General features: G+C 38.1%; 1 protein-coding gene across 2 annotated transcripts; it reads right to left on the bottom strand.

The window, feature by feature from the left end:
- Positions 1–711: 711 nt before the first annotated feature.
- Positions 712–16,675, bottom strand: LOC149013694 (AAA-type ATPase family protein). 2 transcript variants are annotated; one of them, XM_089157861.1, is made up of 14 exons: positions 16,405–16,675; positions 16,004–16,325; positions 15,793–15,887; positions 15,651–15,670; positions 13,359–13,587; positions 13,177–13,272; positions 12,922–13,037; positions 12,719–12,799; positions 12,301–12,424; positions 9,622–9,671; positions 5,606–5,696; positions 3,870–3,905; positions 3,692–3,789; positions 712–1,923 (listed from the first exon to the last, which is right to left on the bottom strand). In XM_089157861.1, exons 2-14 carry the CDS (start codon positions 16,321–16,323, stop codon positions 1,807–1,809), a joined length of 1,473 nt encoding a protein of 490 aa, XP_089013987.1. In that variant the 5' UTR covers positions 16,324–16,325; positions 16,405–16,675; the 3' UTR covers positions 712–1,806. The 2 variants fall into 2 exon arrangements, with proteins under 2 accessions (XP_089013987.1, XP_089013988.1); XM_089157862.1 differs by having other exon boundaries at positions 715–1,923; positions 15,793–15,884; positions 16,405–16,672.
- Positions 16,676–17,269: the final 594 nt, after the last annotated feature.

The raw sequence follows: 17,269 nt of genomic DNA, 5'->3' as shown, positions 1-17,269 counted from the left end.
ATCCAGAGATTTGATTCACATATGGGAAATTTATACCTATTTGATTGTGTGAATCCCCAGATTCATGAAATCTAGAGATTCATATTTTTATACTAAAAACGTGAATCTGTAGATTTATGGGTATGAAACGAAATCTAGAGATTTCAACTCTTATATAAAAGCATTAAATATTTGAATCATGACTCCATAAATGTTTTTTTATGATGAATTTATAGATTTCATTCCAAAGATTCACGCTGAACAACAGGAAATCGGAAAACAACCCATTGGCTGGGATACACCCTTATCCGAATTTGAATCCAATAAGAAAATCCTCTATCCGAATTTGATCCGATAATCGATGGATATTTTTTAAGGCAATCAGGTATATTGACAAGAAGAACATCGTAAACTCCACTGATAAATGAGATTCACATAGAAACCCTATTTTGCCACAACCATGAGGCTTGAGAAGAGACAAATGAGTTATTAGTCCCAACCCTACCAATCCCTGCAAAGTTGGAACATTAGTTCATCTATGAACTTGTGTAACAAGACAGATTTAGATAACTTACAAGTATGAAAACCAATTGGAATATGGCACAAGTTTTATATCTTCCCCGATAGGAATAGGCACCCACAAGCGAGCAGAGATGAACAGACCCCAACCACCTACTGAAAGTAAAATATGGATTATTTCAAAGAATCTGAAGTCTCAACTATTTTGGATGTTCTGCAGAACTACAAATCATGGATCTTTTAATTAAACACTACCCCTATACAACACTAATTTGACTTAAAGCAGACCACAGAAGCTTCTTCTGAAATTTTGATTTAAGCAATAATCTTCAAAAGGGTTGGGTACCTGAATTGGGTTCATGTAAGATTTCCTCTTAGGTGGACTCCTTAAACCAGTTTAGAAGTGTTAACAAAGGGTTGATCTAGAGAGCTTAATCCAGTGCCTGTAACCGATCAGTAGTATTTTACTGTGGGTTAGGTTGATTATCTCTCTTTCCTCTGTACTTTTTCTCTATTTATTCTTACTTCCTCGTAAAAGTTATTCCCCCATCAAGTGAACTCTTACCTCTCTTTCTTCCCTCATGTCTTGAAATTGCCAAACTATCTTCGATACAATACTCAATACAAGACGATACGTCTCTTAAAATCACCTAACCTATACGATACTTGATGAAAACACTTTAAACCTTGGTAACAACACACAAACTGGAAGTGCAAGATGTCTAGTGTCCAAAAATATATTCAACTTCCTCTATACCGGTATTCGGGACTCAAACCCTCTCCAATTCCCAGAAGCCTGAAGGTAAGGTAAAATACACCTCAGGCCAGAAATGAATGTTCACACCTGACCGGTGTGATACCTCAGTTGACCCAGTTACTGTTCTTCCCTCTGTGCCTGTTAGTTAAGGTCCCAACCCAAAATTAACTGCAATGCAATGTATCTGAGTGGATCTCTAGTATTCTGTTACATTTCCTCGCAAAATATGGGGTTCAAGGTTCCCAGAGCCAATGTAAATAGTAGCAATCGGCATCATCTGCAACTATGTGAGAACTGGACTGTTCTATAAACAACTGGACATACAGAAGAATTCAAAATTTGTCGAACATTCATGAAACACATTTACACGATGGAACCATACACAGGGATTCTTGTTTCTCTCCATCAGTTAATTCCCAAGACAGATGAAGAAAAACCTGCTAGCTTTAAAATGGAGCATAAAGTTATCATGTGAGGCAACTTTGTTGATTATGCTACACTTCTGAACACCAATCTTTTTGAGTGAAATAATCTTGAACTATGACAGTATTTTAATTAGACCCGAACTCTCGATTCCATTCTTCGAGCTCTTCCCACTTGCTTTTCTGTAGGCTAGGTCTAATGACTGTCATTGCTTTCTGAAAATCATTGTACCTTAGCGGTCGTACCTGGTAAAACACGTAGAAAACACATCAACAATCATTTAAATGTGATCAATATGTGAAATATTTAACCATCAATTGAGGAACCTGGATCATTTGAAAACATGGAATATGCAGCAGTTCACTCTATAGCTTAATGACAAGTTTACCTCCTTCGGTCATGCAGTTGCCAGATTATGGTCCAGATTTCATACAATTAGCAAAAACATTAATACTTCATAGTGTATCGGAAGTTATCCTAGTGATAGATGCTTACGGAATCTAGAACGAAGAAATGTGAGCAAAGAGGACATTTTAGCATTTAATGTTTTGCAGCATAAAGCATAAGCCAAGAAGCACAAGAAGTTGGTAATAGTTGAATCAGAATCACAGCAGAAAATTGCATCGGATGAAACAAGGAAGATGAGAACTTATTTTGCATGCCAACTTTTAACCATATGTACAAACCAAAGACACTCACAAGAAAAAATGTGGACAAGATTAAAGCTATGTAGAACGGTTTGGTGATTAATGCAAAAATTCTGGAAAAAGGAACAGTAGAAAGGGGGCGGGGTGGTTAGGAAAGGGGGCATGATAAGTTGATTACATCAAAGGTTCAGGTTCCAACAAATATTTGTGAGCACTTATCATAGATGTATTGATTATAGACACAAATATCAGATCTACTGTCTATATTTTTTGCTGATGATATTGTTTTGGTGGATGAAACAAAAGCAGAGATATGCCAAGTTAAAATTATGGAGATAAATATAAGGAGTATATGACATGTAACTTTAGAAACAATAGAACTGATGGAGGTGGTAAAAAAGTAATGAGAGACAGATACCATAAATGAAATTAAGACACAAGCTCAACCATAAATGAAGGCAAAATAGAGGACTAAAAACCACAAAAGAATAAAAATAGTATGAACGAGAGAGGTATGCCTGGAATAGTACTAGAATACCTCTAAAACTGTAAGAAAATTTTGATAGCACAGTGATTCAAATACCAATAGTGCATGGAACTGAATGCTGGGCAGCGAGAAACAATTTAAAATAAATTTAGAGTTGCTTAGAAGAGGAAGTCAAGATAGATGAGTGGTAAAACAAAACAAGGATAAAGTAAGGAATGCATTAGAGCTAATTTAGACTAGTTCCTATACATGGTAAGCTGTGAAAATGAGCATGCAAAAGAAGCCTTAGTACGGTCCAGATTGAAGTAGCCAAGGGTAGGTCTAAAATAATTATGGTGTGGTAAGGAAGACTTGCAAAGCTTAGGTCTCATAACAACTATAGTTTCGAATAGAACTGATTGGAGGGAAAGGATCCCATGTAGGAACCCAATTTATTTGGGTTAAAGAAGAGCTTAGTTGTATCTTTTTATCAGAAAAAGAACATCCTTTGAACCATATCCTTGCCAGTAAGTCGACCAAATAGAAAACAATTCAGAAACAACAAATAACACGGTAATGACCATTTTGTATAATGTAGCACCGGACCAGTATAGAAAAAGATCCTCCTTTTTGCAGGAAAAGAAAGAAATAGTTCCAGCAGTAATGATTATAAATGACAAAATATACACTGACAGCCTTTCTCTAATAGTATAATGTATACAACACAATCTATCCAGAGCATGTAATAAAACACAGTATCTAGTCAACGCATAAATATTTCATAATCAATCATTTTACCAAGCTAAATTTGATGCTTTCACGCAAGTGCAGATTCAGAGTTTATCATGAACTACCCTTTTTTTTTTTGGGGGTGGGGGGGTTTCAAATATCAGGAACTACCTGATTAGCCTTGACAGTGAGAATGCTTGGACCAAGTTCTCTAATAGGCATCATTGCAGCTTCTTCACACAATGCTCGTAGATCACTTCCGGAATATCCTACATATTTGGAATGAGAATCCTGAGTTTGACAAGATGGAGAATATTTCAAGATTTTGGTGGATGGGGGAAGTATTTACCTTCTGTTTCCTTTACAAGCCTTTCCAAATCTCCACCTGTAACAGAAAGACACAAACATAAAGTACTAACAGACAGATTCTATTCTCACCCCCCCTGCGGGGGCGGCCGGAAAGAAAAAAGGGATCTTGCTCAACCTATTCACTTATCCTATCATAACCTACTTGTCACTTTTATTTCAGGAAATGGTTTTTGACACGTGATGACCATAATTTTGCATGCACTCTTGCTCATCACAGATATTTAAGATGGAAGATATTAGCAGCTAGAGTCATGTGTATCATATTTAAGGGTGTTCTCTGTATTAAATACAACCAACAAAGCATTATTACTGCTCTCTGTATAATTTGTTTTATATACCTTTATATTAGAGGAACAATCTCTGCCAGACAAAACATCTACAACCAAAAGAGGGCTTTAAGACTAAATAATTATCAAAAATAAAATGAGACTACTGATCGGGAAGTCCCATATGACAATGGAAAAAGAAAACAGAATAAAGCTGCCTCTCCTTTCTACTGCTGTTAACTTTTTTCTTATTTTTATCTATTTCTCTAGACTTTTCTTCCCCATCAACAGGTTAATAGAGCTCTCAAACCAACAATAAGTGACAATATAATTTCAAACGGTGAGGCATCCTACTAAATGCTCTGGATGTTTACTGTTCACACCATCAATTCATAATTATTGAGAGTAATCAATGCAGTTGCACTTTCATGGCTAACCAGTTTGAGCCATTTTGGAGAGCTAGACAACAGAGAATTAGGTCTGCAGCTGGTGTTAGATTCATCAGTGGTGGGGAAGGAGTTTTCATTTATTACAATAAGCTGCTGTCTCTATAGTAGAATATTGAATTAGTTTCAAGGTCTATTTTAGTTCATGTAAGGCCAGGCATTAGTTTTTAGTTATTTACATAGAGGCAGAGTATCCATCGATTACAGAGTTGAACGAGTATTGTTTAATTTTTTTGTTCTTGTTGCATGAACCAAGTGACTGGTTTTACTGGTGCTTTCCACTTACTTGCTGACTTGCTCCACTGCTCATCATTTTTTCTCACACATCTGATTTCCTCTAATCTTCTTTCATTTATTCCAAGTTCTTCTTCCTTTTGTTTCTGCTACTTTTCCTTCTTTTTCTTTGTTTTACACTGGAATTCCATAGGAGTCCATCCTCTATAAATTTATTCACTATTCTGTCACTATTACTGTTTGCCTCTCCCACAAGAGCTACTCCAAAAATTATAAAATTCCCATAAATCCTTCTATTTGAGGTTTTCTCAAGTTAGTGAGCCCAGAGCAACAACCCAACCTCAGGTGTCCACAACCTGAAGTTGCATTAGTAATACATTAACACTGAGCCCTCTAAGAGAGGACTAAAATGCTCATCGTTTGCTTTTGCAAGGCAACTAAGTCATGAATGAACTTGAGATGGGGCTTTCGACATTCCCACCTTCGTCAGATTTTCCAGGATTTGAATCACATATTCTTAATGCATGGTACTTCCATACGGGAAGTTTGGAATACTGATATTATCTATAGCGTACTACTTTGAACCAATCAATGTATGTGACAACTGACAACTCTGTCCCATAATCTGGAAAACAGTCCCATCAATAGTCCATCAAGAAAATGGAACTTTTCTCTTTATAATGCATGATACTTCACATGTGAATCTCAGAATATTAACAATCCATCAAGTACTGCTTTGAAAATTAATCAATGTATGTGACAACTCTTACCTGGTAAAGAAAAATCTCGACCTTTGAGTATGTTTTTCAGAAGAAGCCTCCTAACATTTTCATCTGGTAAAGGTATATATATTCTCTTAACCTGGTTTAAGAACCCAAAAATTACATGTCATTATATAATTAGGATCTTCAAGATAATGGATTAAAAAAATCATAAGATCTCAACAAAAGACTGAAATATTGTAATATCTTATTTTATATCATTCCTTACACAAACATAACACTGACAACGAATGACTGAATAAATAGTATGGGACTGTTGTATGGTGGCAGACTATCTGTAGAGTATGGACACAAACTTAGAACAAAACACAATATGTAAAACCAGAACAGTTTAATCAAAATAATACAGAAGGACAAATCAAAATACAAATTGGACATGAAAAGACGAATTTCAACTAAAAAACATCTTTCACAATGAGGCACTTCAAAGTCATCAAAAGAAGGAATATCTGAATCAGTCTCCAGGACTCATCTGATGCCTCGGATAATAAATGTGGTACTTTACATGTAAGAACCATCCTGCAATATCCTTTTGGATTTGTAGTTTTAACAAATTCTTATTACCTTTTTCCAATCTTCCTTCCCCTAGTAATTATGAAACCAATTCTGGAGTTTTTTGGAATTAGCGATTGGAGTGCAAGATTTTTATTTTGGTTTTTGATGTTGATTTCTCATCTTGAATTGGAAGATTCTCAAAAGATTTAATCCTTGGAAGATTGAATAATTGATCATCAACTCTAGTCTCTAGGAAGAGATTGAAGAACATTCATCAAATTGAGATAATCAAGAAAGAAAAAAAAGGGCTCTGTTCTTTGTTCTAAACACCCGTCACTGACTTCTGGCTGCTTGAAGGGTTTTTTAAAATTTTTGGATGAATAAATGAGTCCATTAACCAAAGCCCCCAAGGGAAGATAAAGAATGTACAAGGGGGGAGGGGGTGATTTACAACCTACTAGTCGCCAAAAAGAGGAGCCAAGACCCCAGGAAACAACAATAATCCTGTTCTTTGGGATACCCATAATAGGGGATGAGGGAGGGACTGAAGACGAGCGAGGACCTCAAAGCAAATGGCTTTTCAAATCAAGTCAAGAGAGGTCTCGAGTTGGAGGTCCATCTCGTAGGGTTCCACTCCCACCATAAGTGAGAAATCAAGGCATTGAACACCAATCTACCCACCCAGTCACAAATAGAAGTGCCTCCATCAAGAGCATGGCCAAATGGAGGTAATAGCTCAACCACAAGGAGCGTGAGACAGAGCAAGAAAAGAAAAGTTGGTCAATGTCTTTGGGGCTGATCAAACAAAGGATACAGTGGGGATTAACATTGAGGTGTCTATGGTTGAGGAATGAATGAGTGGGGAGGCAAAGGTTAAAGGCTCTCCAAACGGTTAGGGCATGTCTGGGGATGTGGCTCTTAAACTAGACCAAGGGATGCCAGAAAACTGAAGGGTGGGAGGTGCAGACAAGGTTCCACACCAAGTAGATGGAGAAGGAGCATTGGGGGAGGGTAACCAGGTAGTACAGTCGTGATTGGAGGAGGTTTGGGGGGGGGGGGAGGTTGGACTTGGAGGTAAGGGGGTAGGGAGGACGAAGAATTATTTGAGATGAACTCCGAAAGAAGGGTAAGCTTGGGGATATGGGAGGCAAAGACCTGGCAGGGATAAAAAACAAAGTAGAGGATACCTATAGGGTGTCACGGGTCCAACCAAAAGTGAGTGGCAGCTCCATCGACAACTTTGGGTGGAGATGGCGGGGAGCTCAAGGGGACAAAGGAGGAGAAGCTTTCTCCAAACCCACGAGGTATTGGGGGGAGGAAGACCGTCCAAATGGAACCATTACACAACAAGTGGGAATATACCCAATTCACCCATATAAGTCACGCTTGAAGCCTATAAGGCAATTTTCCCAATGAGTTTCAAGAGACTGGCATACTTAAAGTCACAATTGCTGCGGTAGCCAAGGCCACCTTCCGATTTGGGCAGGCTAACAGAGGCCCAACTGATGGGATGGAGGAATCTAGAAATTTCTTAACCTTTCCAAAGGAACACACAAAAGAGGGGACTTCATGGCATGAATTGTGGCTTTAGGAAGAGAAAAGATACCACACCAGTAAAGATAGTAGGCAGGACAATTGGAGGGCTAATCCGATGAGGACTATCCTACCTGCTAAAGATAGGAGTCTTCCCTTCCAATGTTGGATTTTCTTCCAGATTTGGTCAAGCATGGGACAGCAGTGGGGTTTACCAAAGATTCTTTGTAGATTGATTGAGGAAGCTAATGTATCTCAAAGAAAAAGAGACATAACAAATTAACACAGGAATAACATCCAAGCAAATGTTCAATAAGTCAGAAGAGAACATTGAAGATGTAAAAGCAAAACCAAAACCAACTACTGAGGCAAAACACCTTTGATGCAGAATTGGCAGCTTATACAAAAAGAGAAAAGCCCAATGGTCAAGCCCATCAAAGCCTAAGGATATGATCCAAAACAGCCCATGGCTTGCATGGGCTAGGACTATTGTAGTGGGATAAAATGAGCCCATAGTTTCATGGGCTTGGATTACTTTAGTGGGAGAATATCAGCCCACTACTTTGAACTAAGTCCAAGTCTAGATTTTAAAAAGTTAATAAAAAGGGTTGCGATTTGAAAATAAAAGAACTCATTGTCGAAGGAGTTTTCCTTTGTCAAAGAGGTAGGTAGTAGTTGAGTTATTAATAGGTAAGTGGTGTTAACTAGTGGTTGGATGTTACCATTAGTGTTTATGTCTCTTTAGAATGTTATATAAAGAAACTTATGTAAGAGGTGAAGAGACAACTCATGAATTGAAATCAAATTGCTTGCTAGCATTCCTCCTCTTTGGAGAACCCTTGTGGTTGATCAAGGTAGGTTGATATTCGATCCAATCGATCCACCTTGCGGTGTGAAGCCCGGGTGTTACATGTTACATTGTTATTGTCACTTTCTTCATTATAGTTCTGCCCCTATTTGAAGATCTATTCAGCCCATTTCGTTATATGCTATTATCCTTATAATACCATTCTAGTTTCAACCCTCTTTTCCATCTAAACTCTGTTTCACCTTAAGTCCATCAAATCTGAAACTGATTCCCTGTGAAAGGTCCTATTTGGCTACTGTTTTGATCAATCAAATACAGTACTACATTAACTTGCTGCTGCCGGATTATAGAATAGTTTCTATGATGAAGTATGATACAATTCAACATGAGAATGCCAGAAATTTGAGGAAGGAAAAGCTGCATATCCATTGTTGATGGCAGCAGCTGCTTTTTGTTTTCTTGTTCAGTTCTATTTGTAAAAGAGAGGAGAGTTAGATCCTATGCTTTAGAAGTAAAAAGACGATAATGCCCCTTCTAACTTAAATGCACCTCATGTTTAGCTGCTTTTCAACAAGAAATGCTTTTTCTTGGCAGAATTTAATAGGGCTAAAAACTGTGCTTCTTTCTTCTTCTTCTTTTCCCCCCTTTTTTTTTGGGTGGGGGTGGGGGGCAGGAGGAAAAACATAAAAACAGACCATATCCCCAATACAAGTTTTGGGTAGTTTCTGTTATAAGAATGAGGGAAAACAGAGGAACCATTCCTTTTTAATGTTACCATACAATCCCTAATGTTATCCGACCTAACAGGCCTGCGTTACACCAATAAACCTAAAAATAAGAAGCCTTATAGCCTACAGAACCCAACCGCAGGCCAAAATAAAGTCTTCCGGGGTCCAATTAACCCTTTTGAAAAATCTTAACAGCATCACTCCCATTTCACATTTGTGCCATAAGGCCCCACTCTCTTCCCCTTCCCCCCCCCCCTCCCACCCCCACCCCACCCTCTTGTAGCTGTAATTGAAGCAGTTCCATTTGGTAATTAGACACATTAAACCCAAAAAGAATATGAAACTAAACAAATGACATTCAGAAAATTACTTCAGAAGAAACCTTGAAAGTAAAAGCTCCTAAAAAGTTCTGAGGTAGCATTATGTGGCTGCAAACTAACCAGTCTCCTTAGAACTGCATCGTCCAATTCTTGTGGTTTATTAGTTGCACCTGCATTACCATATTAAAAGAAAACCTGGGCTGAATTCACATTGTCATATATGAACACTAAAATTTTCAAGGTATTTAGCATTGATCAACATAATAATAAATAAAGCAAAACCATCCACCAAAGAGAACAGTGGAAATCCAACTTTTACATAATCAAGTTCAGGTTTCCAAATTTTGTCTTTTGAGTAAGCTGGATATTATCTCCAGGACTCCATAAAAATTGATGTGCAAGAACTCATATCATCTACCTCTCCATCTATGTTTTGATTAGAAGGCCATAAACAAATTAACCTGCTAAAAAAATATTTGCCTGGTATGCTTCTTCTTTTTGTGTGTATGTGTGTGTGTGTTTTTTTTCCATCAGTTCGTGTGGGGTCGGGGGTTGCAGAACAGTAGCAACGGTCCAAACTTTTCTTCACACCATGCATGTCACATGTTATTTGATGACTAAATATTTCTACATTTTATAGAGCCATGCAATTTATAACTAGAAAGGGGCACAACCACAATATTATATTTGCAGATCCATCAACGAGTGGATGGAGTCAGCTCTAAGCTGGAGCATAACCTTTGTAGATGGACCTCTAAATCCCATTCTTTTTAGCAGATTTGGAAGGCCATCTGCAAGGATGTCAGCTCTAAGTTTTCCCCAAGGAACAAGCTCATTGTTGTTACCTGGGGCTTAGACTCTTCGTTGCTTCTCCCTCCTTAAGCAAACACAAATTGACCCCCCAGGACAAAACCTCAAATAGGCCCCAAGGCCCACCAAGGCAAGCTGGCTGAACCCTGGTACAGAGGTATTTCAGGCATTTTAGGCCTTATTCCACCATAGGAATCTAATTCCAGATTCTAGCTTTACTAGCAGAGTCCCATTCCATTTTAAATTTCCTATTTAAGTTGCAATTGAGTTGATTTCATTAGTTAAGATAAGACTCTTTTTACAAGAAGAGTTCCTATCTTTTAGGAGTATGTTTTTCTATTGGAATAGTCTTTATTAGTGGCCGTGTTTCACTTAGGTAAGGGGATCCTGATCTAATATGGATTTATAATTAGTCTAGATTATTCTTGTGAAGGCTATAGATAAGACTCATTGGTCATTGTAATTCTTAAGTCCGGATGAATAAGAATTAATGATATTGCAGCCAAGGAAGGTGCAGCAGGGTCCTATTTGGGTAGGACCTTGCTGTTGTTTAGTTCTCGCAATTCTCTCCCTCTTCCCTGCGATCCAGCAAACAGCCCAGCAACACTACAGCAGCCAATCAACAATTCCAGCAAGCATCTGTCAAGAATTTTCTGCAAACCAGTGAGTAAATCCCCTCCCCAACCCTGCAACATTAATCCCATACTATTTCGGAATCAACAGACCCTCCCCCAGCCCCATTTCAGCCTTCCCTTTCCTTCCCCCTTCTTGCGCAACGCCAAGAACCAGTCCCTGTCCATTGCAGCCCCTCCCCACCCTCAGTGAACCTTCCAAAAGCCCTTCCCCACCCCTGCAATCACTGTAGAACCCTTCCCTCCTCCCTCAAACCTAGCGGCCCCCTTCCCACCTCTTCTCGGACTTGTGGCAAACCCAAAAAAAAAAAAGAGAGAAAAAAAGGAAAGGAAAAAGAAAGAAAGAAGAAAAAAACAAAAGAAAGGGAAGAAAGACTGCCCAAGTTGTTCAAAACCTTATTCCATCCCACCCCATGTATTGAACTGTTTTCCCTCCAAAGTTTTCCGTAAACTTTTCAAACCATATCCATCATAATGTCCCTTCTCCAACCCATTCTATTTAGAACCCTATTTCCTTCCTCTCAACCGCACCGCCCCGCCGGTCCACAAATCCCAAACCCATATTATTCCCCATGCGGAGTCAAGGGGCTAAATCGGAATTCTCTTAGAAACCCTAGAATCGGGTTCACTCACTCCATGAAGCTCAGCCCCATTATTCTTGGGTATCTAAAAGAGAGAGATAGAGATAGAGATAGAGAGAGAGAGAGAGAGAGAGGGATATTGAAGTTTAGTTGGGACTTGGGACTACTTTCTGCAAAAATCTTAAAGTTTATCCACGCTTCTGTTTTTCAGATTTTATTGGCCTACTTCAATCTCCTCTCTGTATTCAGTCATCATCTCACCAAGGTAATCTTTTGTTTGAGGCATTATACAGACTGGATTATTTAACTGGCCCCCACATCCACACCCAATAAATAAACAAATAAATAACTACACTATTACATCCAAGTAATAGTCATCAAGACATCACATAAGCATCCCGGCACCTTGGTCAGCTTCGCTGCATTGGCCACCTAGGAGAATGACTTGTTCACCTTCTTGGTGGATTTTTTACCATCCCCTCCGCCTTGGATCACCTTGCATCACCTTGGCCGTGCGACAACTTTTTCAATCACATTACTTGAATGAACACTCAGGGTGGTCAATCCCTTTTGGGACTCAAAATAACCAAAGTCTCAGCTTTTTGAGGTTAAAAAGGACTGCATGGTTGTAGCACGGACCAAAACTTGAAAACCACACACTCTTAACATCTACCACCTCATCTGTCAACATGTACAGATGCCAACACATGCACAGAAAAGAAAAACTAAAATTTGTATATACAGGCGTATCCAAGGATTATAAGAAATTAACTTACCAATAACAATTACTAATTCATCAGGATTAGAGGTAACCCCATCAAACTGGACTAAGAACTCTGACTTCAACCGTCTACTCGAGTCATTCTCATTAGCCAACCTTGTCGACATGATACTATCAATCTGTAAAAGACACAGAAGAATACTTCTTGAGACAAAATCAAGAAAACATAGGACAGAGAGAATAGCTAAATCATGTCAACTACTTCCAGGGAAGTAATATAAGCACAAGACAACTATGATAGATGAGTAAAAGAGCATCCCTGACACTAGCAGTAGTCCAAAACATTAATAGTATTGAAAAAAAGCACAGAAGCACATCTATGTTTTGTACTTAATGATAATGCATGGAAAATATCTATACTGGGAAATAGCAAAGATGATAGCAAAAGGGAGTTCATAGAGTCAACTGTATACTTCATCAATGAAAATTACGGATGGTTGCCTGGAGGCAGCTACCATAAAAAGAGTGCGGACAAGCTTTTCTGCCTCTCCCACCTGTTTCAGCACTCAAAGATCAGTTAAATTTACTGGCTAAAGTTGTTAAAAGAAAAAATGGAGGATTAAAATTCTAACATGGTTAAATGCAAGAGAGAAATATATATAAAGGAGGGGCTTACCCACTTTGATGTAAGAGAGGAGGCAGACACACTGAAAAATGTTGCCTCTGACTCTGAAGCAACAGCTTTAGCAAGCATCGTCTTCCCATTGCCAGGTGGACCAAAGAGAAGAAGCCCTAAGAATAATGTACAGAACTGTTTTTGTTAACAGATTGAATAATGGTGCTATGATAGAACTTCATTGGAACACAACCATAGTATCCCATTTATCAAAACAGAAATTCATTTGAAGGTGAAAGATTTGTGAAGAATCACCTCTAGCTGGCTTTCGTAGACCAGTGAACAGGTCACTTCTCTTAGTTGGTAAGATAACCATTTCCATCAAAGTTTGCTTTGCTTTCTCAAGACCAGCTGCCATGAAATTGATTCCTTAAGTTTATAATAATATACAAATAGAAATAGAGTTTAAGTAAGAGATTATAAATATACTCTCTTACCAATGTCTGCCCATTTAACAGAAGGACTTCTATCCACTATCACATTATTTATCATTTCGACCAATTTTGCATCATAGCCACCACTGGGTTCTTGAATGGGTTTCGAGCTTCCAACATTATTTGTTTGGTTCTTTGATACTAAACTGTTCCTATTGGAGAAGGAAGTCTTTCTTAATAAATCTTTCCGACTACTGGATGCTGTTGATGAATTGGTTGGCAGCAAAGTAGCCTTTAGAAGAAAGACAGATCAAAGTTAAGTACAGAAAATGATCAGAAGTACCCGAGGGTGGGGGGAGAAACCCTATGTAGTAGTATAGGCATTTAGCAGTGTAAGTATTAGCATCGAGACGCAGTTTAAACATGTCTCACAAACATTTTCCAAGTCTGGAAGGCCATTCATGACAAGACTCCACCAGAAATAGAGATTATATTACATCTTTTCCTTCCTAAGTTGGTTAGAAAATATAGCAACTTCATTTCTTGATATAGAGAACTAAGCTTGAAAATATTCTGATAGTTCATCATTATGTTGACATAAATGTGGTAACAATAATTCATTCTTAAGGTATATAGAAAATCTGGCTATGTGATCCATAATTATCCCTCCTTTAGTCAAATTCAGAAATAAATTGGTATTTTCATTCTCAAACAAATAAAAACTAACCCATATGGGTGGGTAGCTGCAACAACTTCTCTTGATTTTTCTTTTATTCAAAGAAAACCCATTGGGTAATTGAAATGTGTCGCATTATTATTAGCAGGTAAAGGTCCTCTCCCTTTATGTGTTTCTCCAAACCCCTGCCCAAAATGAAACCTTCATATTCTATCTTATTCCCCTATATTCTCTCCCCTTCCCTCTTCTGTCTCTCCCTCCCATACAAGTAGGAAACCTACTTTATAATTCCATCTTTCTCATATGGCTCCAACCTTCTGTGCTCCGTAATTTTCTCTCATATATGTCTCCTCCTTCCCCAATATTAATCCAATGAAATAGGACTTCATAGATACCCAACTTATATGTTCTCAAGCAATAGATCATACAAGTCTCAAAGTATTCTCCTATCTCTCTCTGGTCAAGTGGATCACCAAGTGGCTCTATTAGGCACCCCCCCCCCGCCTGCAGTAGAGGGAAAAGCACCATAATAATAAAACCATAGGCAGCGTCAAGCCATCAACAATCTCGCATGGGTCATTACAACAATAGCGGATCAGTCTGTGTTAGCATGGTCATCACTTGTGGGACACAGCAATGGCTCCCACCAAAGTTTGAAGTATAAAAGAAGAATGAAAGCCACTGGAGAAGCTTGCCAACAAGGACACGGATAATAAAGTTAGAATTATCATCAACTGGGTAAGACAGCCTGAACATGAATGGATAGAGAACCCCCAATTGATTTGAAGAACCAATGGATAAGATATACTCGAATAATGAAGAAGTCAGTGTATATATCTTCGTTCATCGATTTATACAATGGAAGAAAAGAAAAGAGACCATCACCATAACCAGCAGGATACAGACCATCAACCCCTACAGTATACATCAATAAGAAAGTCTGAGAGAAGCATGGTGTGTATCAGCTAGCATATGTAGACTTCAGTAAGGTGGAATAGAAAACTCCGTTTTGTGTCGCCAATCAAAGGTTCATTGCATAAGGAATAATGAGTTGAAGTAAGATGAGATCAAATCACATCCAAATCCTTAGCGCACTGACCATTCACTGCAATTCTCAAGAAATGTCCACAGAGTTTCTTAAATGCTAAGAACAAATGCAGCATTTCGCAGCAAGGTGACAACTAAAAGAATTATGTTGAGATGAGCTAAAATTAGATGAAAACCACTTTTTTTAATCCTTCAATTCCTAGTAGGGCCTTTGAAATTCCAACAGAGAACAGAACCTTATCTTTTCTTTTTTCTGTTTTGGGGTTTGGGATGTCAATTCGGGAGCAACAATGGATATCATGGCATTTTTAAGTGATGCATAGATTCTCATGTTTTGCAGTAATAATATAAAACACTTTCAATAACTGTAAACAATATCTAGGAGCATGTTACCATATTATGTTTAGGAGAAGTTGCTAGTGATACGCCACTGTGCCATAAATAAATTTTTTACATATCTATATCTAAAATCCTCAAACAACCCACAAACAAGATAGATAGCTTTTCATTCATCCAAAAAAGAGAGGAGAGAGAGGGGGAAAAAAGATAGTGTTTTTTGGTGTATAGTTTCCGGAGCTACATGCACTACTGAAGATGTATATACACTTACAATTCAGTCACATTAGCCATACCTTGCTCGTTGTCACGCCAACTGGAACAAAATCCAAGGGAAGGAAGAGAAAAAAGCCAACAAAACGAAATACAGTCATTTCCTGGTGAAAAAATTAAGAAGAACAAAAAGGAGGATAACATTATGAGGCATAAGATTTAAACCTGCCCGCCGATCTAAAACTTGTAGTCTGTCAGAAACTTGCCCCTGCCATTTTGATATCTTTTGATGGTAAGACTTCACCTTCTCTTGTTCACTGCTATAAACAATAACAGAGACTGATTAACAAAATAATAATAATAGCTAAAACTAGAAGAAAGGAGGACGACACTAATAATCATATGAAAGAGGTTATGGTTTGTTCCAAAGCTTTGCCTTGAAGATATATAGGAAGGTGCTCTGGTGGACTTGGCTTCCAGTAAAATTCGTTGGGCATTTCTATAGTGCAGAATGGCATCGTCGACCAAACCCCACTCTTCTGCCCGAACGGCCTTGGCGATCTCTTCTTTGGCCAAATCAAAATAACCCTTCAGCTTATAAGCTATCCTTTCGTTTGAAACAGAAGGTTCAGCAACGCCTTCCATGCTCCTATTCCTATCCTTCGCAGTGGTCGCTGAGTTTGTTGGTTCATCACCAGGACTAAGACCAGAGAAGATACCGCCAAGAGAATCAACAAGTCCTTTCAGAAAACTCATCCCTGTAAGGCACGCAGATGATTAGAATTGAATTATGTTGGAGAATTTTCAGGAACAAATTGAAAAACATGAAATCATTACAAGATTTATGTTACTAGTGTTGTATTGACTCCATAACGGAATGAACTTTTGCTCGACTGTGATTTCTGATTTGCGATCTTCGTAGAACACCTAATAACGATCGAATCAAGACTGCGGCAAAGGTCCGGTGAGTCTGATAGCAGCGTTTCGTAAGTTTCCTAGCGTATTTTAACCAAAAACCGAAACAGAAGAAAGAAATAAAGCAAATGTCTTGCTTGCGTGGGTTGTTTTGAAGCTCGTTCTGTAACGTTCTTATAGAACGTTTCTGTCTTTTTTCTGTTCTTTCAGGATACAAGTCGATGACACACGGTCTGTTCTTTTGTAAAAGTCTGGCAGTGGGTAATTCCAAGTCGCAATTGACCTAAATCTTTTAGGACGTGGGTTCACATCGTTTACAATTCTACCTTCTACAATTCCCTATAAATTTTATTTTGTGATGTGGCAGTTAATTATGTAAGGGTTATGATTAGATCCCAACTAAAATTGAATCTAATAAATTCTTAAATTGCCAATGGTGGGTTAGTAAAGCGATTAAAGGTCTAACCATGTTTTGGGTTCACACCCAATCCGCGGCATTAATATTCTCATTCCCATCCCAGTATATTATAAGCTATTAATCCAAATAAATAAATAAAATAAAATCCTAAATTTTCAATAAATTCAAAATTTTCTTCTAATTTTATCTCTCCAATCTTAATTTTAGAGATTTATTAGGTTCAATTCTTAGTTGGATTCTAATTATGGCCTTTGTCTGATTAATTACCACGTGTCACAATCCTAGATAGGAATTACAGGAAATTGTAGGAAGTGAGAATTGTAGAGGATGTGAACCCAAATCCAAGTGACACGAATCAAATAGCAACCA

Source organism: Hakea prostrata, chromosome 6, assembly GCF_041222555.1.
Source record: "Hakea prostrata isolate BN-2017 chromosome 6, UWA_Hpros_2, whole genome shotgun sequence".
Taxonomy (NCBI): domain Eukaryota; kingdom Viridiplantae; phylum Streptophyta; class Magnoliopsida; order Proteales; family Proteaceae; genus Hakea; species Hakea prostrata.
The sequence above is the reverse complement of the archived record's forward strand: the minus strand, read 5'-3'. Positions and strand labels throughout refer to the sequence as shown.

What these genes read in the sequence shown, in the direction of transcription:
- LOC149013694 (XM_089157861.1), bottom strand. Translation starts at nt 16,323, where the DNA reads ATGAGTTTTCTGAAAGGACTTGTTGATTCTCTTGGCGGTATCTTCTCT. An exon ending in AGTTTTAGATCGGCGGGCAG is followed by an intron (nt 15,671 to 15,792) that starts GTTTAAATCTTA and finishes ATTTTGTTCCAG; the next exon opens with TTGGCGTGACAACGAGCAAG. An exon ending in CCGTAATTTTCATTGATGAA is followed by an intron (nt 12,425 to 12,718) that starts GTATACAGTTGA and finishes TGTCTTTTACAG; the next exon opens with ATTGATAGTATCATGTCGAC.